Here is a 20,497-nt window from a genome sequence, read left to right on the forward strand (position 1 = left end):
GAGGCAGCTCAGTTGTTGCAAAGTCAAGGCTGGCACCATTCAGCAACAAGCAGACTCTAGCTAGGTATATGATCAGCATCTACAGGGCTGGAAGGCTGACTTCAGCAAAACAGGTAGGAGCCTGCCGTGACATGGGATGAGCCCATTCCAAAGCAGATCAAAGCAGTGTTCCTTAGAGGATGCTTTACCTCTCACACTGCAAAATGAGGGTACACTTGCAGGAAATTTGTACAGGAAAATGTCAAGGCAAACCATCACCAAATACCCAGATACCATGGAATCGTGCCAACAGCCCTTCCATTCCCACAGGACTGGGACTTCAATGAAGCTGTCACAAGTCCATTTTGGTATCCTTCCCCTCCCCACTTAACATGAATAAATACTGGTAGATGTTAAAAATTCAAACACAGCACAGATGCATGAAAGAGCATTTTACAAAAAATATGACTGTTTTTCAATCCTATAAAAGTATTCAAATAGAATTCCATTAAGAATGATCAGATATGGAGCTAGTCTCCAGTAAACTGCATCTCACGGTGAGCTAGGAAGCCTGCGTCTTCACACAGCCACGCCCCCCACAATCAGCTCAGAAGAGCTATGCACTGCGGGGACAGAGCAGACAGAAAGCAGGTTAAGCTAATCACCCACGTTCTCTGGTCTTGATGACTAATTCTGACTGTCAACCTGAGCTGCTGAGAAACTGAGTTTCCTGTGAGCATTACTAAGGAAGGACTAACTGGTGGAAGGTCTACCTTGAACACAGGCAATGCCAACTGTGGGTGGCGACCCAGATGCAAGTAGGAAGGAGAGCGTGAACGGCTCCCTGAAGCCAGATGTGCTGCCGGGGCTGCCACAGCTTCACTGCTGTGGTCTGAAAGCAGGAACCAAACCAATCTTTCACTTGGGGATTTGCAGAGACACAAAGGCACTAACAAGGATACTGCAGAGCAGTTCGCCCAGCGGCTCTTAGACTTTGCATCTCCTCTCCATGGTTTCTACAACGCAGCGGCCAGCACCCCAGTCACTTTGTCTACTACTGCACTCACCATTGTTAGGGCTAAACCCATCTTCATTGGGGTAGTTGGCGGGAGCCACTTGGATGGTGGACGATGTTGGGAACACCAAGATATGGGTACAGGAAGCATCCTGAGGTGTGTTCAGCTGAGACGACTGCATGTTCAGCGCAGTGCTTCGGCCAAACACAGAGCCCATTGTGACGGCATCTTTAAAGATCAGAGCTGTGTCAGTATGCAGACCAACAGCCACAGAAGGAGGCTCTCACCTGACACAGAAGCCTCAAGGGACAGACATTCAAGGCTGCCCCAGTTCCTTAGGGATCTTTAAAGAATCAACAGAGAACACCAATGATGATGGCCTGACCTCACCTCACATCCGAAATGTGAAGATAAACCCGGACAGAGTCCACCAAATATTTTGTAAATTTTAATTAATTTTAATTTTACCCTAAAACTAACCTCCCAGCATTGTTTCCACCTGTGGTCTCTCAATAAAAGCACCTTTCTAAATAACAACAACTAATGCTCTACTAACTCTATGCAATGCCTACCACACACTGGCCTGTGCTAAGCTCCATCCATGTGTCTCACTGGGTCAGCACACCCACCCTCAAGTGGCAGTAACTGTCTCTACTTTATAAATAAGGACAGAACCATCTAAAAAGCAGGAAAACTTCTGCTGCAGGTGACCTGAGGTCTAAGGGGCGCAGTCAGCCACTGTCCTGCACTGTGTCTGAAACACACGACAGACCTCACCATGGAGAAGTGCTCGGGGCAGTCAGAGAACAGCCGTTAGCCACATCTATGAAGCTGTGCGGCCGATGTCCTGCTGACACCGAGAGTTTGCTTATGTCTGACCCTGTGCTAAATGTTCTTGTCTTTTCTCCACTACTCACCCTCAACAACAACAGGGACTAAACCCCGTTTTGAGGTACCACACTGGTCTAGAAGCTTTCTGGGGGTGAAATCCCTAGGGATCCAAGAGACCGGGGTTAGACGGCACTCACTAGTCGTGGATTTCCTTGTCACTCTTACCCAGGTTTCACCTCTCTCCCAAGCTGTGGTCAACAACGACAATTAAGTCCTCCCTAGGCAGGCATCAGATGGTCCCACTTTCTAGGTCCAAACCAAGCTCCTTTCAGAGACGCAATACTTATGTACTACACTTATCTGTGGACTTAAGTCTGAACGGCCCACTGAGAAAATACCTACTTGATGTTAACTGACAAGAGACCATTTACCTGGCATCACAACAAAGGACCCCTGGGGCTCCATGGCAACCAGGCAGGCACTAAGGATAGAAGGAGAGTCTGCGGCGGAGATCCCACACATCCGGCACACATCCTTGAGCTGTTTGCTGATTGTCTGTAGCGAACATTCTCCAAGGAGGATACTCCAGTCTGAAGTCAGAGATTATAAACACAGTCTTTAGAAGTTCATATGGTGGTGTTTTAGACATTGGTCAATCCTGATTGGAAATCTCACTGTTGTGACCCAGCCCTAAAGGGAGTGGAGTTTTCCATTTAGTGTCCTCCTTTATTACCTGGCTTCTACCTTATTGTGTTAAGCAGAAACGAAGGCCTATTCTCTGGAGGCTGCCATCCTGTTGAGAGTACCCTTTGAGGGCCTACAACAGACCCTGGCAGATTTAAGTTCTAAAATGCTTTGAATGCTGAGGTCTCTCTTGACTGGGCTAGCCTGTGCTAGTCACTCTTTTTCTCAGGGTCTGATTCTTTCACTATCCCATCAGCACTTCCCTCTGGTACCCGCCCGCTGCCCTACATAGAAGCACTGTGTCTAAGCACTGCTGAGTCCTGCACAGTGTTTGCTGTCACAGGGCACTCCTCTGAGCACACAGTGCTCAGCACAGGTATCTCTGCAGTCACAGTTGTCCTCCCGGGAGAGTGCAGGGACTTTATATTTCTAATGAAATTCACGCTAAGTGGGAGAGAGAACAGTGGCTGAGAACATGAAGAAAATGTGTAAAATGGTAGGCTCCAGACAGGCCTGGCAAGCGCTGGCAACTAAACAGCAGACACTAAGGTCACCTGGAAGCTTCCGTGTGACCGCACTCAGACCATGGTCCCCAAAGGAGGAGCCTCAGGTCGCAGGGAGGGGACTATGCACTTCCTCTGTCCATCATGGTTCCTATAGCCACACTCAAGCTCTCCCCGTTAAGGGGCGAGGAAGGAGAGTATGCGCCTTCCCACAATCTCACGGAGAGGGTCTTAATCATTTTCTAACATGCCAAGCAGCAGACAACATGTCCATCCCCTGCTTCTTTTCTATTATTCCCCCCTCCCAAGGGTTATGAACAGCTGAAAGCCTTTAAGAAAGAAGACTGACTAAGAGGCAGACCCAGGAGGAAGAGGAGCAATCAGACAGAAATGAAGGGTAGAATCCCCTAGTGTATCAACCTCCAGGCTACAGACACCAGACTCATTCTGCTGCTTAAAAACTGAAAAGGCACCATTTTCTCCCAGTTCACAATATCAAATGTGACTTGAAGACACGCCCCCTCCCTCCCCACCTCCAACAACCTGCACAAACTGCAGTGTCTGTGCACACGTCTGCTGAAACCCCGAGTGCAGACCTGCCTTAGCAGCAGCAGCTTCGTGGGCTCTGTCTCTCTCTCTCTGGTTTAATTCCAGGGATTCCATGGTACCTGACTGCTCTTCCTGTAGTCAAACAGTGTACACACTCTAACACAGGGGCTGGTATGAACTACAGTCTGGGGCAAACCCTGCTACCACTTGTTTTTGTAAATAGAATTCTGTTCACAGAAAGCCATTCATGTGGGTATCTGTCTTATAGTTGTTCATAATGGCAAAACTGAAGAGCTGCAAAATGCTCACTTGCTTTGCAAAAAGAAATTGTTCTCTGAGGCACTTGGCCAGGACACTGCCCACTCTGCTCTGGTAATCACAGACTACTTTGTGATACATGTCTTCTTCAATCAACTCTATTTTTTGATATTATAATAATTATTTTCCCTTCCTTCTCTTTCCTCTAAACCCTTCCATATATGCCTCCTTGCTCTCTCAAATCCATGCTCTTTTTATTTTTAGTTGTTGTTACACACATCTGTGTGCACTATATACATATTAATTCTAATATAATCTGCTCTGTCTGTACAACACTACTCATATGTGTGTTTTCTGAGCTGACCATTTGGTAGTGGACAGTCAATTTGTGTGCTCTTCCCCGGGGAAGACTATTTCTCCCATTTCCACTATCCTTGGGTTGACTGTGGTTCTCTGTGTATGGCTGAGGCGTCCTGTTTCTTCCCCAATGACTTCAGCACGTCTACTGCTGTTGTCCTTGCTTAGCTAATGTTAAGGCAGTAATACTGGTGAAGTTTTAGTCTGCAAAAACGATTCTCGCACCTATGGCTCAGGGAACATTGGAAGAAGGGGTGGAAAACTTGTAAGAGTCAGAGGACTGGAGAGTCTGTGGTGAGACTGTGTCTCCTAGCAATGTCAGAAGCTGCACCCACATGTAAGGAACATGCTGGAGAACCAATTTGGGCCCTCACACTTACACAGCAAGCCTTTGACACACTGAGCCATCTCTCCAGCCCTAAAGGGTATTCTTACCTATGACCTATACTCTCTGATAGTCTTATTCTTTTTACTGTATTAATATACAATATTATTAAAATTAAACTATCATTTTGTACTAATGAAACATGTTTCCTATTTTACATTTCAAATATTATTTACGTAAGTAATGGGGCCTATAGAGAAGCTTTTAAACCCCTGGTTTCTCCCTTCTATATAAAACAATCATTGTCATCTCAGTCGGTCTTCGGGGCAACTTTAAGGCCTGCTTTGCTCAGCTACCATCATCAGGTGAGTCTCCTCTGTGCCTGCACCTGCTTCAGGGACTTCTCACCTTTAAGCTCCCCATGGCCAAGACGCCCCAAGCGGCCAATGACCACTCTCCAGGGCAGAGATGTCATCTGGACAATCCCCAGGCACCATTCCCATAACTTCTGCAGCCCAATCTTACGCGCAGACACTTTACTCTTCCGTGACCTGAAAGAGAGAGAAACAGGAAGGGTCCTACACAAATCAGCTGTCACTCAGTAAGGCACACGGTTCGTTTCTGAAGCACACATCCATGCCATCCCCACATAGCTAACAGAGTGAACACAAGTAGCAAGGCTTCTCACCTGCTTGGTAAAGCAATGTTTACAACACAGGTCTCCAGTAACTCCCCATGGAGGTCAGTGCAGGATGCCAAGAGCCAGCGCTGGTCATGAGACAGACAGTAGCCCACAAAGAGGACGTTGTATTTCTGGGTCGCCTCACCAAAAGTCTCTCCTGGCTCTGACTGCTTGTCTTTGATTGGGGCCAATATAAAGGGAGGGGAATAAAGCTGGATTGGGCTGGGCCGCTGAAATAAGAACCAAGTTCAGTATCAGCACAAGGCCTACCGAGACAGCATTTACAATAAAACCCAGAGCAGCAACGAGGGAAGAAATCAAGGAGTAATGATAAAAGGCGGCTCCCTCGCTCCACCCTCTCTCCAGGACTGACCACACAGCTAGCACTGATGACACAGGCAGCAAAGTATTAATCAAATTCATGACTATTGCTCATGTCTACTACAACTGTCTAGTAAACGTTATAAGCCATCAATGTTTGATTTAAAAACCTACTACATTAGAAAGTAAGCTTGCCCAACGTCAACAGGCACTAGGAAAGTATAAACTGAAGTCACAGTGAGATCCATCAGATACAGCCCCAGGAGGGTCTGGAGTCACAGGCAGCAAACTTGAGGGATTCACAAGATACAGAGCCATGGCTCTAGGCTGGGAGGTGGGAGAGGTGCTCTGGTTCATACTGCAGCAGAAAATGGCTCTGCCTCCAAAACTCACCTCCGGGTTCTTGAGGGTCATCTCAATGCTGGCTGCAGGTCCAAAGCCCGTGAGGGATTTAATGTGGATCTGTGTAGGCAGAGGCCGCCTGCACTGGCAGTACACTGAAAACGCCATGGATTTCAAGTATTGAATATAGAAAACATGTTCATCCTTCATTGTCTGCAGCATGTACTGGCAAGGCACAATCTACAAGATGCAAGCAACAGTCAGTTCAAAACCCCACAAGGCAGACAGCTGGAAGAGGAGACGCATGGGTTTATGGCTAGAGAGGGAGAGGGACCCTTAATTCTGTACCATGGAGATGTCAAATATGATTATATTCTAATTCCTCCCAGTGAAATAAATGTCCACCAGTCATTTGGGAAGGGTAGTACCAATATGCCGGTTCCCTTGAGAACTGTTCTGCCCCACTGTGGGTACAAATTCTCAACCTCCTGTCCCATGGCCCTCATACTTCATTTCAAACCTGCATCTTAATGTATGCCCCATTTGTAGAGTATCTGACACAGTATGCGGCAATAGTATCTAATCATTTGGAACTCAGACTGAGACAATGAAAAACTATCAGCAATCTTCTCTATTCACTTTAACCTAAATCCTTCCATCCTACAGGACAGCTTTCAATAAAATGATGAGCCATTTCAGTTGTACAAAAAAATTTAAAAATCACTTCATTTTAAAGCTAGCCAAGGTACAGGGAGATAGGCATGCTCACTCACTGCTGAGAAACAAGAACAAGCTTTTTGGAAAGTGACATTCATCGGCATCCACATTTAAGCATCCACTTTTAAACATTACTTAGAATGTAAAACAATGCACCAGCATGTTTACCAGGCTTCGCTTACACCAGTGGAAACAGGGAGTGCACATGAAATGCTGACCTATACGAGAAGGGCCAAACATGTAACATACGCTGGGTTATGTGGTACCGGCCCACAGTCATGTGTTAACCAGAAAGAGAACCCTGACACTGTGCTGATGAGGCTGAGACAAGGGGCAGAAACACACGAGGATGGAAACGATAACTGAATCCAAAAGACGGCCCTGAAGGAGCACAGTTCCTGTCTAGGCTGGTAACTTGGAACTCAGAGGACTGAGAATTCTGTCTCACAGAAACAGCAGCATAGAGGACAAGTCGTGGACAGCAACCTGGAGAATGAACGAGCTTCTCATGTGCTCGGGTAAGTGATCCAGCATCTCTGTGTAGCAGCGCATCAAGCTCAACAGCCAGAAGTTTCCGGAGCTGGAGTCTTCCTCTGCAGTGTAGGTGAAGGGGTCCACCATGTAAATGACCACAGCTGGGGGGTAGGCATGGCTGTCTGCAGAGTCGGGCTCTGTGGGGACTCCAATCCTCTCCCGCTCTGTAACACTGGAGGGAGAGAGACAGGTGTGAGGCTCTCAGCAAAGACAAACTCCATCAAACAAATCAATTCCAGAGCACACTGACTCCCCAGGCAGCGATTTCAGATTCAATACAACGGTGGGGGTGGGGGGGTTACAATCAGGTCCAACATCTTCAAGACGAGATGGGAAACAGCAGCACAAAAACAAACAGCTGCTGTGATGCCCGGAATCTTTTAGAGCCGGGGTTTGGATTTTCAGGTGAGGGATGCAGCTAGCAGATCTATATCCCCAAACTCAAAACTCTTCAAACTTGTCTGATCCCGAGCACTTCAGAGCAGGTGTACTGAGTCCGGTGTTACTCTAAAATGGGAGCTTTCTTCTTCTACTTCTTTTTCTGTGTTAATGTTGCACATAAAAGTTTTTATAACAATACGAGCTAGTGAACTCAATAATAAGCATGTTAATTAGAAGTTTCAGCATGCCGAGCGGTGCTGGTGCACACTTTTAATCCCAGCACACAGGAGGCAGTGGTGGGGATCTCTGTGAGTTCAAGGCCAGACTGATCTACACAGCAAGTTCCAGGACAGCCAGAGCTACACAGAGAAACCCTGTCTCGAGAAAAAAAAAGTTCCAGCTCTTAATGTACCCACAGATCAACATGTGTCACTTTTAATTAGCAAGAATGAAAGTAGCATTCTACTCGATTTTGAGACTCTTGAAGTATGTGTGTGAGGGATGGAGGTAGAGGGAGGTGTCTCGGTTGGTGAGAAAGAACATACCTGTCTTGTCCATCCTGCGAAAGCTGGGCAGAGCTCTGCCCAGGCTCACTGTCTCCGCAAGCCACATTCCCCGGAGGTCGATCTGTGGAGCTGCCCCCCGCACTGGGGTTCTGCCCTCCAATGCCACCACTGAATCCTGAAGAAGAGGTAGTGCTCATCTGAGGGATGCCTGGAGCAGAGGCAGTCGAGGAGCCTGGAAGCCCAGAGGAGGCAGATGAACTACTTGCTGCAGGGTTTGCAGAGCTGCTGGAGGTGGGGTTGAATGCACTGCCCGCTGGGGGTGCTACTGAGCCTGAATTTGAAGGTAAAGACCCAGTATTCCCAGGCGTGGCTTGTCCCTGTGCTTCTGCTGGTGGACTGTGGTGCTTAGGTGGCATCAGCAGGCCACTGTCGAGCTGCAGAGTGGCTAAATAAGGTGCTGGAAGAAGACAAAAATGATTAGTGACCCTCAGTAGTGTCACACTGAATACCATGAATACTGCCATCACATTTGAATATAAACTTCTATGCTTGCACATGGCTAAACTTGGCTTATTGGAAAAGACAGAAAAGAAATCACTCATAACAAGTCTCTGATGTCACTAAGAACTGGACCTCGTAGCTGTGCATGTGCCCCACAGATATGCACCCCACAGTCACACAGTGCTCCATGGATATGTGCTCCACAGTCATACAGTGCTGTATGGATATACAGTTTCACAAGCTCTGAAGGTTTTCTTCAAGTTTAAGCAGCTAATACCAAGTAATGCTGCAGTTGTCCAAATGGCTATAATCACATATAACCCCAGTAGGCAACTCTAAAGAATACACACCACATAAAAACCAGGATTTAGCCAGGCATGGTGGCCCAGGCTTTGGCGCCAGCACTCAGAAGGCAGAGGCAGGCCTATATCGCAAGTTCTAGGTGGGCCAGGGCTGGACAGAGAGACCCTACCCAGAACACACCAAACTTCAAGAGCCAAGGAACAGATGGCTGGACCTGCGGGAGTGGGGAAGGGAAGAACTGCCCTACTTTATCTCACCACCACTTCCCATTTACCTAGGTGATGGCGGCAAACTTGAGCATACAGTTTGAGTCTGGAATGATTGTCATTCTCCTCACTGCTCCAAGGCTGGTTAAACCACTCGCTCACAAGCTCCTCCGTCAGCTTCTGGGCCACAGTCTTCCCCACGCGCATGATCCCGTCGCGGAGCACTTTGCAGATGGGCTTGTGCTGCCCCAGCCGACACATCTGGAAGCACACAGGACGGTCACTGACAACAGCCACCTTTCATGCAAGCAAACCAGCAATAGCAGCTGGCCTTCCCCGGCAGACATCTTGTCCCCTGACACTGCTCTGTCCTTCCAGTCCCGGTGGGATCCTCTAACTAGGCAGAGCTGCTGCAGCACATGCATGCTGGCGCTGTCTAAGAGTCAGAGTGGAGATGCCTCTCTCCAGGACACTCATGGGAGGAGAGATTTCACAGAATCAGCTGTGAGTTTTCTACTTGGCTGCACTGTATCCCTTATCAGAGCTGCTGAGGTGGAGAAAGCTCACCGTGCTGGTTAGTTTGGACACAAACCTAGACATGTCTGGGAAGGGGGAATCTCAATAGAAGAACTACCTCCATCAGATTGCCCTGTGGGGCATTTTCTTGATTAATGACGGATTTGTGAGGGCCAAACTTACTGTGGAGGTTGCATAAAAATGCAGTTGAGCAAGCCAGAGAAAGTGAACCAGCAAACACCATTCCTCATTGCTATCTGCTTCGCTTCCTGCCTCTTGGTTTCTGCCCTGACTTCCCTCAAGGATGGACTGTAACCTGTAAGCTGAAATAAACCCTTTCCTCCCTGTGTTGCTTTTGGTCAGTGTTTTATCACAGCAACAGAAGGCAGACTAGGGGAGCTGAGCAGTCCAACCTGCCCAGAGCACCCCTCCACGAGCAGGAACAGACTCCTGTCTGCAGGCTCCTCAAGAGCAGCAGTGGCACACCTAAACAGATGAACAGACCCAGCGAACTGCAAACTTTGGAATCGGCTGGAGGGTCATCTGAGCTATTTGTGATAGCTTAATTCTGACTTAATAGTGCTTTATACCCACAGACCGAGGCAAGGGTCAAAGGTGATATATCCAAGGACTTCTTCCGTGTGTTAACCGATACCAATGCACTGTAAGCTAGCATCTCCTGTTCACCACTAGTCCATGTTCACCAAGACACTTAAAGACAGTGAATCAAGCTCTAGAATACATGTGAAGTCAGCTGGGGATCTTATTTATGAACACTTCCCCAGTGCTCACAGGTGCTTGCCAGCATTCTAAGCACTTTAGAAAATACTGGTTTCATTTCATGCTGCCAACACATAGACACTGGGACTACAGACACAGGGCATTTGCACTTTAGCAGAAAACATACATGTACCTGCCATTCCAAGATCCAGAAGTCAAATTTCAGAACTAAAGTAATTTATATACTAAAGATGCAAAACTATGTTCCTGGGTTTCATATTAATAGGGTTACTATATTTTTAATTGATATAAAAAATTAGTATTAGGATAAATATAGTAATAAACTCAACAGAAGTTCAGACATTTTCAAGGTAAATGTTTTGGTTCTACTCTCAGGAATTCTCAGAGCTAAAATATAAGCACAAAGCGTGTGTATGCCTCCTGTGTTTAAAGCCCTTCCTCCCCAGTCAACATGTGCCCGCTGACTCCGAGCTGGCAACTGGAACTTGGATGGGATTTTAGGTGTGTGGTGAGGCTGGCCTTCTCAAGCTAGTAAAAACAAAGCCTGGGGGAAGCGATGCTCTTCCAGAAAGCAAAACAAAGACAGAAAACAACAGTTCAACTCTACATTTCATTCCTACTTACAAACGCTCTTTGAAATCTACCTCCAAGTTCATTCCTTCAGTTACAGCCAGATGCGGGCCTCACATCAAGGAGGTCGCCACCATAACTTGCTCACCTCATATACAGCACTCAAGTCCCTGAAGAAAGTTTTGGCTCCTTCGAGCAAGGCCTCATTTTCTGGACACACCACAATATAAGCAACATCACGATGGCCCCCATAAGGCTCCAAGAGCAGCCTCTCCCAGAAGGGCAAGGAGAAGGGTGAGATGGTCAGGAATTCCTTGTCGTAGCCCACCAGCAGAGTGGGGATGGGCAGGGGCTCAGGAGACTCTTCTGAACCTGGAATGACATTGCTATTTAGGATACTAGGCAGTGTGGCAGTCCCTGATGTTCTGATGGTATGCTGGAGTGATGGGGCCTTTTCCATGAGCTGAGGTGCTCCTGCAATCAGCCCACTAAATGGGCTCCAATGAAGAGCTTCACAAGAGTCAGAACATCTTAGAAAGCTCCAAGGAGAGCAGAGCAGAAGGCAGTAAGCCAGGTTTACTCTGCAGGCAGCACTGCTTCAGTGAGCTTCAGCACAGCGTGGGGTTCTTGCCAGAGAGCAGGAGGCAGAGCAAGCACACAAGGCCAGATGGGCAGGCACTGTGGCTGAGGTAGAAATTCCTTTAGAGAACCTAAGTGTGACTGAGGAGAGGTCCACATGACCAGGGAGGCCAGGTCTTGCAACAACCAGCGCATAGAAGCATAAAGGAAATTAGGAGAAGTCAAGACTCACCGTAGGTTCCACGTCCTGCCATCTTATGGAACTGCTGCCAGGTGAGCGGTCCCTGAACATGCTGGATGTTCTCCCAGGTCCTGCCTGTGCGCTTCTTCTGGATAGCATCCTGTAGAAAGGGCTGCAGGGACAGCAGCATGCGTACCACATCCTGGGATGAGAGCATGCTTGTATCCAGCACTGTGGGAGGAGAGAAGAACAAAGAACAAGGATGGAAGGGTGGCACTCTCCCTCCTACGCCCTGACAACCTTGTAAAATTTCCTTATAAATCACCGAATGCGTAAAGAGAAAGGACCTTTGCCACCGCACCCACAGGACATCTGCGTACAGACAGGCAGGATGGCAACGCTCACTGCCTGAGAGAAGCACCCTTTCACTGACAGTCACCGTGAGTGCTTTCAGTCTAGAATGTGAAGGTCCTGAGCCCAGAGCAATGCACAGCTATGTGCACAACGTGGGTGTGGCTGATGCTTCTGCGCCAGAGAAGGATCCACAACCTTCCTCAGTCTTGGAAAGGGCAGCCTGTGACTCCAAAGGGCAGGGCCCACATGCTGCCCTCTGGCTGATTAAAAAAGAGGCTGGGCAGTAATCTAAGATGTAGTTACCAACTAAATTAGAGACCAGAGGCTCTCATTTAGTTTTAGGGCTTTTATCTGTGTGTTTGCGGCTTCACACTGGTCATCCAGAGTTTTGTTTGGTTTCTTAATTTTGGAATAAATAAATCTAGAAAATTTCATAAATAAACATGAATACCCAGTGTTTCCTAAAAGCTGAAAGATCTGGCAAAGCAGAGGCGAGAGCCTTGTGAGCTGGCACAGCCATAGCTTGCTAGAGCCAAGTCCAGTCAAGTAGCAGCAGTGCCTCAGGACTTCTGCTTGCTGGTGATCTGTTCGAGACCAAAGCAGCATTAATCGCCTTCAACTTTACACTTGTTTCTCTTTCACTCACGGTAAAGGGAAGCACTTCCTGCATGGGAGCCTCCACCAAAAGTGGGCAATGAGTAGCCAGGAGCAGCCCAGATTCAAGGCCACAGGAGCACACGTGTCTCCTGTTTTGAGAAGACCCAGTCCAAGGCATCATTTTCTCCAAGTCTGTCTCTGCCTCACTCATCTGCAGCAAACTGGCTACTCTGAATCATTCTAGCATCCCAGACTTGCTCCGCGGTAAGAAAGGCAATTTCTCCCACAGAAGGCCACTGCTGATCCAAGGCCCTGTGGCCACGGTATGGACAGGCACCCTTATCCTCACCCTATTCCACCTCACCCCTGTTTATCACCCAGCACCTCGGATCTCTACTTCTTAAATTCATTCAGTAGATATTAATTGAGGGCCTAACAGGCCAGGGCCAATGAGTCTGAAGGCAGGTAGTTATAAAAATGAGAGCTCTTGGGGCTCCATTTCCAGGAAGCAAGCCTTGCCTCTCCCCTTCCCAGACGCACGTGTCCCCATTTCACTGCTCTCTGCCCTCTTGTGAGTTTGTATGTAGGAGACAGCTATGTCCCTCACTCCTACAACACTGACAGTTACCCCCTCCCTCTGCTCCACTGTGCTCAGAGGCCGCAGTTCATCACTGTGGTATCACCAGTCACATTTTGGACTGCTGGTTGGCTCCCACCCCCACGTCTCTCCAGACACACTCTGCCCACTGACCTGGGCTCCTGTGCACCCGGTTCCAGTCATCACCACGGGCCAACCCCGGCCTTCTGGACTTCAGCACCAAGTCCTGACACTTCCACCCAGACTGCTCACAAGGACTTCTTAAAGCTGCATTCATGGCTGCTTTCCCCAGGCTGGCCCTCTTTCAGCGTCCAACTCCTGGAACCCTCATGAACACCTGCCCACGCTGTTTGTCCTATACTACACCCCACACAGCTCTGAAATGTGCCTACTTTTTTCCTAAAGCAAGTTATTATTTACTTTTTCTTTTTTTCTGTAACTATTTCTTTTATTAAACTATTTTAAAGTTGGGCTGAAGAGATGGCTCAGAACTTAAGGGCATTTGTTCTTGCAGAGGACTGGGACTCAAGTCCCAGTAATGACATGTGGCTCTCAGTTGTCTGTAACTACAGCTCCAGGGGATCCAGCATCCTCTTCTGACCTCTGTGAGCACCAGGCATGGACATGGTGCACAGATAAACATGCAGGCAAAACGTGCATACATATAAATCTAATTGAAAAAAAGATTTATTACGTGCATACATGTGTATCTATATGTGGGTACCAGTTAAAGAGGGTAGGTGCCCAGAGGGGGTGGATGAGGGCATCAGATTCCCTGGAGCTAAAGCTAAAGTTATAGGCATTTGTGGGTACCTTTATGTGGGTGCTAAGAACTGAATTCAGGCCCTTTACTAGGGGAGCACAGGCTCTCCCTCTCACCACTTTTCTGAGGCAGTGTCTCACTATATAGCCCTGGCTAGCCTGGAACTTGCTTTGTAGACTAGACTGACCTAAAATTCACAGAGATCTTCCTGCTTTTCCCTCCCCCAAGTCTGAATATAAGCTGCTAACCACCGAGATATCTCTGTAGCCCCAATCTACTGGTTTTCCCAGGTCTGTCCTTGATTTTTTTTATCCTTATCTGACATTACTGTCAGAATGCAGACTTTTGTTATCTTTTAAAAAATATCTTCATGACCAATTATCTTTCTTGCTCTCTGGATAAAGCCTCACCTCATTGCGGCCCTGACTTCTCACCTCCTTTCAGTTCCCTCTGGAACACAAGCTTCACAGACCTCAGTGCCACTGTGAAACCTCAATGTAATGGCTGCTGCCTCTTCAAGTGGAGTCCTGATGTCCCTACGGGGTTGGGGAGAGGCTCTGCTCATGTTTCCTGTGTGGTTATTTAATATGCAATGTCCACTTTTCCAACAGATTACAAAGTCCATGAAGGCAGATGGCCTCCTCTCTAGGTCACCATTTCATGCCCCACGTGTCTGTCACAGAGTAGAGGTGGTGCATTTGTAAAGCTCAATTCCAAAAACTTGTCAACTGGGGATAGTTCTCCTTCTGCCCACAGTGCTGGGGACTGAACCGCGGGCTTCTATCATGAAGCTGAACAGTAGACTAATTGCACTTTTAAATAGCACAAGCCCCTGCCAGGGATGTGACCCAGTAACTATAGTAAAACAGATGTGGTTGCTGTCCCAAAAGATGTACCCCCACCAAGAAATCCGAAGGAGAAAGTAAGGAAAAGCCACCACGGCAGACGACCCAGCAGTCACTCACTGGCATCAGGAGGCAGGACTGCTGACCATCAGTTTACATACTTGGGCACTTTGACATTTAGCAGTCACAAGTTGCCGACACGCGCTGCCTGTTTGTGATTTAATGATTTAACAGAAAAGTTTCAGGAGGCAATTACTTCTCTCCAAAAGCTTCAGGAGAAGACACCCTCACCCCTTCGGCATAAAGGAAATCAACATACCCCTCACTTCCAGCCCCTTAGGTCTTAACCTTACATTTTTGTGATATACTAAAGAGAACTTTTAAATATTATTTGTACTAAGTTAACTTCCTACACAAATTTGCACTCTGGCATACCTACCATTGCTGTGAGGCCAACAGTGTACGGTGGCACTTCTCACCAGAGCCTCGTCCACCTTCCCACCGGTGGGATTATCCACATACTGCCTCCCCTGCTCCAGCGCATTGAAGCACTCTGTCCAGTAATCGTTGTTATCTGCCTGCACCCGGTCGTAAGTCCAGCTCACACAGGGCAGTGTGTGCCGACTGTTTGAGGAGATGTAATCCAGGAAGCTGAGAGAAGCGAAGGGTTGCGTGTGCTGATTCTGGAGGAGGAGGAGGAGGCTTACAGGGGGCTCTGGGGCTTTTCGGGCTCCCTCCATCTGAGGAAGAAAGGCGGACTGACACATCATTAAGCGCCTCTCTGCAGCTTGGCCAATATCAGAATTCTTCCCAAAAATATCCAACTCATCTTCAAGGAAGAGCCCTGAATTGTAACCAAGTTTACGGTTCACGATCGCACTAAAGCCACAGGTGCATCGGTACTGGTCCTCCTTGGAGGAGTCGGGGATGTACAGCCCGACATCCGCCCCTTTAATGTTCATGTTGCAGGCACAGATGCAACAGCTGTCAAAGTTCCTGTCCTTGAAGACGTTCATCACGGAGTCTGACAGGATCAGGGTGACATACAGACTGTGGGCCTCAGGAATTGGCTGCATGGTAGCAGGCTCCACAGAGTTAAGGGGTCTTGTGGTAGAGGGGGTGGAGGCTGGTGACCCCTGATCAGTGCTGTCGTATTTCACAGACCCTTGGCCACTAGCAGTGCCCCCACCTCTGGGAGTTCTTGGAGTCCTGGGCGTTCGTGGTGTGGGGACAGAGAATCGTGGGGTAGCTGGAGATGGGAGGACTCCAGCCCCACTGTTGCTGGCAGGGGCGGTGCTGTTCAACGTCACAGGAGTGTTCATCTGTGGTGTGTTCAGATAGTCTGGATCTGCAAGGCTCCCGACACTAGGCACATTACTGCAACAGACACAAAGTAGTGTGAGAAAGGGCAGTGGTCACAGAAGCCAGGCCCTGCACACCCTACCTTATGGCTCTGCACAGCCTCTCACTCCACCGCTGTAGTGTGAATTCTAACTGTTCTTAATAAAAACCCGAAGTCAGATAGTAGAGGGTAAAGGCTGAGAGATCAGAGAAGCAATGCAGTCAGCCGGAGCTTTTACCCTTACCGAATCCTCAGACCAAAAATGTGATCCTACCCTCAGCCTGCATCTTCTGACTGCTTCACACTGCACCCTTAGACTGTAACTGTCTCCACCAAACCTCAGACTGCATCTGAGCTCCTGTCTCCTCCCACCTTATATTCCTTTCTCCATCCAGCCGTATCCCTTCCTGTCTCCAGCTTCCTAGTACTGGGATTAAAGGCGTGGGGAGTCACCACCGCCGGGCCTCTAGTGGTTTAGCTCTGTACTTCCATCTTTAGGCAAGCTTTATTTGTTAAAACACAAACAAAGTATCACTACACACAGCCCTGCACTGAGCATCTGGAAGTGCATTTTCCTCTTCAAAAACAGAAGAAAAAGGAGGAAAAGAGGGAAGGAAGAGGAGAGGAGTGACAAAAGCAAGAGCATGAACACACATGAACGAACACACACACACACACACACACACACACACACACACACACACACACACACGGTACTTCCTTTCCACATAATTCATGCTGCTAGGGAAACTTACAGTCTTATAAGAAAACGTGAGAGTGGGCATGGAGAAAGTCGTGTGAAGTGCTGTGAGGACGAACACTGCATGGGAGTGCAGGCTAGACTGGCTGGAATGGTGCAGGTTGGTGTTTGCATAGACTTCTAACTTCATCTTTGTCATTTTTGAAACCGAGACCCTGCCTGCGCACTTCTCTCTGAGGCTATCATTCTGTAAGGATACTGCAGTAGCTGTGACTAAATATATATTCAAATGAGCTGTTCTCCTACTTGGGAGAAGGCAGCCCTAGCCAGGTCTGTCTGTTCCCAGCACTGTGTGGCTGCTGTGCCTGTCTGCAGAGTTTAGTGCCACTCAGCACTCACTGGAAAGTGTACAGACTCTGGTCCCAGGCACAGAGAGATTTCCTGGGTTCCCTTTCAATCTCTTCATCTTTCAATGTTACGTATTACATACAATCACTCTCTTTCCAGAGATGGACAGGACTGTTTTATCTCATAAGCAGTGGCTTGGGGAGAGCAGGTAGGCAGAAAACAAGGCCACGTCTGAAGCGTTTAGATGGTCTACCACTAGAGAACACATCCTCAACATCCACGGATCCGGAGACAACAGACAAGCCCACTCTGCACTTGCAAAGCATCAGGGACAGCAAGTTTTCAATTGTAATGACTGTTTTGGACACAAGGACCCAATGCTTACAATCTGCTCCCGAGTGAGCTACACATCCATTCACTTACACAAGTCATCCCCTGTAATCTTTCAGAACCTTCACCACTGGCCTGGGTATCTCAATCAGGCAGTATGGAAGCCTGGCACACAGGCTTAAGTGGGCACAGACAAAAACGGGTGTAGAAATTGAATAGTGCAGGAAACTAACATCTACACACTCATCAGGCTCCTTTTAAGTTTTCCTGTTCAACAAAATGATTCTACATGCTTGGATCAAAAAGAAACCATGACTGCTAACTGAAAACCTAAATAATCCAATTGTTCCCTAGACAGCAAGTACTCCTTACTCAGCAGCCTCATTCTTCCCTGTCGGAATGGACTGATACCCACCCACGTGACAAGTGGGGCAGTCAGCAGAGAGCGGACCTGAAGCAAGTGTCAGCACGTGTACTGAGTGCAACAAGCGAGCCCAGGGTGGTAGACACTGGAGAGCAAAGTAGGAACGAGACAGTTAGAGCTGCTCAGTAAAGCAACTCCTAGACCCCAGGTCTAGATTCGAATGAAGCGTAACAAATAATTCACCAACCACAGCTACACCATTAGACTGTGTGGCTACAAAGCACCCCCCTTCAATGACAGTGCTCTGCCACGCTGCTGGTCTCACCTCTGGCTGCAGAAGACACACACAATGGGTGGCAATGATAACCCAGACTGAAAACTATCAGCTCTCATCCTGGGAACCTGTGAGCACAGGCTAGTTTAAAGTGCTGAGTGGCTCCTGATGTCATAAACGACCACTGGGGCCCAAACGTGCCTGAGTGCCTCTGGTGCTCCAGACTTCATTAAGAAGCTAGAGCCCAACTGGAGCATGGCAGCAGCCCCGACGAGGCACTCACAGGGCAGCTTCACAGTTCCCCTCTGCAGTACACAGCTATCAGCTACTGGAGCTTTTCCGAAGTTCTGAGTAGAGTCAGGGCAGAACAATCCCATTTTAAAGAGTAGAAGATTCGGATACAGGGGTTCCTTACGGCCACACATAGACTTTTCAAAAGCCAGGACTGTCATATGGCAAGGTGGCTCTGGTTTCCAAGTCCAGAGTCCTTCTATTACATTTCTATCCCAGTTCCTCATTTGGTCTGTCACTGAATTACACCTGTAACCTACAGATGAGTCCTAAACCACAAATCTGGCTACTAAGGCTTATCACTGAAGAGCTGCTAACACTGTAAAAGACGACAATGTATACTAAGTCAGACTTAATTCAGTCTCACTGACTGACAACTGCCCCGAGAAAGGCATGTGCTGGAGTTCAATCATCTCTACACCCCCTGCAGTGAGATCAAGCAGGCAAGCAGCACTCACCTACCTGTTCATGTGTCCACAGGGCCACTTGGCCCAGACTCACACTAGCATTTGTATACTTTTTGCTTTCTCTGATTAAGAAGTTATCTATTTTCAGAGAAAGCAGAGCCTGCATTGCTGACACAAACACTACTTTCTCTACGTCACCATAAATGTCTCCCTTTATTATTTTCCCCAAATCACACTTCAATCTGTTGCTGCTTTACCTAATTTTAAAGTATCACATTGAAATCATTACCTTACAAATCAAAGCCCCTTCTACCACCACCAAATATAAGTAACTTTAAGTGCCAATTCTATGGCAAACACCATCTTAGCATTAAATGTAGCTCTCTGAAATAATCTAAGTTTGTCTATCTATAGGAAATTTCATTTAAAAATAAACACACATTTTCCCACATAAGACAACATGCTCAAATGACAGGAATGACCAGAAGCCAGTCTCAAAGGGTAAGCTATGGCCCTGTAACAAGTACTTAGAAATGGTGAGGTGGTAGCATTCAGATACAGTGACCGGCAGAGTCCCACACATACTTGTAACCGTCTCTAATGGAAGCGGCTGCAGGGGGCATGGGCAGCTGTTCCATTTTAGGAGGAACTGCCCACGAAGGTCGGAACAGACAGGCATCGGGTGTCTTCAGAGGCAGCAGGCAATGGCTTGGCAGCGTCTTCAGTGGAGCAAACATGGAGGACCCCACAAAAGGCTGGAACTGTGGCACTTTGTGCACATACGAAAAGTCCTGGGACAACAAAGCGGGGTTGGTGTTAATGATGACAACCTGAAACCAGCCACAGTTGCTCAGTTCTTCATAAAAAAATGGGCACAGAACCTACTGTCATTCAATAGTTCTCTACAGAGATAAATCAAAAATAACAATCTAATGCCAACACCGTTCCTGAGGCTGGTCGCCTGCTGCAGGTTCAGAGTGCTAAGGGACCTGTGTGTGCACGGAGAGCACTGCTCTCAAAGTCGTGTTGGAGGCAGCTGGAAATCACCCAGTATGTGGGAAGTTAATACACTGGTTATTACCTTTATCTCCTCTGGCTTGGGACTTCCTAAGCCATCTTCCACTTCCATCCTGAACTCTGTGAGGTGTGTGGGCACCATACTGACCACAGGACTCTCCATCATGCCCAATGAAGTCACTGTCTCTGAACTTACTCCATCTTTATAATTCATCACAGGAGAAAACGCAGGATGCTGCTCCAACGATGGAGGGGTAGGGAACATCCTTTGCAAGTCTGCAACTGCTAAAAACAAAATTACAAGTGCATCTTAACAGCAAGACTGCTTAAAACTCAGACATGCAGCAGGCACAGCTGGTGCCCACACAAGGCTAATGGAATGTCAAGACACAGCCCCCCTTCGGCATCCACACTTGCCAGTGCTGTATGACATGGTGTAATGCCGAAGAAGAGAACAAGGCCTGCAAAGTACACAGCTTTTCTCAGTAACTGATTCTCTGAAAAACCCGGAGGAGACAAGTTAAGCATAAAGTGGAAGCAATTTGGCTATATTAGAAAAACTCTTTGTTTTTAATTGTTCATGAAATATTACAGAAAATAAAAAAAATATTTAGAGCCAGGATGGGGGTTTGGTGTTACTGGACCCACAGTCCTGCTCTTCCGGGAAAACGACTCCGCACTGTCA

The 20,497-nt window shown here is 47.8% G+C and overlaps 1 protein-coding gene across 7 annotated transcripts in view; it reads right to left on the reverse strand.

Moving 5' to 3' along the window:
* Med13l (mediator complex subunit 13L) overlaps window positions 1–20,497 on the reverse strand; it is a 227,010-nt gene that overhangs the window by 9,120 nt on the left and 197,393 nt on the right. For 4 of the 7 annotated variants that reach the window (XM_085681246.2, XM_085681234.2, XM_048422642.3 and 1 more), the window contains 13 exons: window positions 19,877–20,097; window positions 19,381–19,586; window positions 15,179–16,116; window positions 11,634–11,813; window positions 10,971–11,194; window positions 9,064–9,256; window positions 8,025–8,442; window positions 7,051–7,270; window positions 5,899–6,087; window positions 5,191–5,414; window positions 4,911–5,080; window positions 2,258–2,416; window positions 1,047–1,223 (listed from right to left, as the gene is read on the reverse strand). In XM_085681246.2, coding sequence (XP_085537372.1) covers window positions 1,047–1,223; window positions 2,258–2,416; window positions 4,911–5,080; window positions 5,191–5,414; window positions 5,899–6,087; window positions 7,051–7,270; window positions 8,025–8,442; window positions 9,064–9,256; window positions 10,971–11,194; window positions 11,634–11,813; window positions 15,179–16,116; window positions 19,381–19,586; window positions 19,877–20,097 — 3,519 coding nt within the window. The remainder of the gene's footprint in view (window positions 1–1,046; window positions 1,224–2,257; window positions 2,417–4,910; window positions 5,081–5,190; window positions 5,415–5,898; window positions 6,088–7,050; window positions 7,271–8,024; window positions 8,443–9,063; window positions 9,257–10,970; window positions 11,195–11,633; window positions 11,814–15,178; window positions 16,117–19,380; window positions 19,587–19,876; window positions 20,098–20,497) is intronic. The other 3 variants (XM_085681237.2, XM_085681241.2, XM_085681240.2) reach the window with 3 other exon arrangements.

This window comes from Myodes glareolus, chromosome 2 (assembly GCF_982192425.1).
Source record: "Myodes glareolus chromosome 2, mMyoGla1.1, whole genome shotgun sequence".
NCBI classification, from domain to species: Eukaryota; Metazoa; Chordata; class Mammalia; order Rodentia; family Cricetidae; genus Myodes; species Myodes glareolus.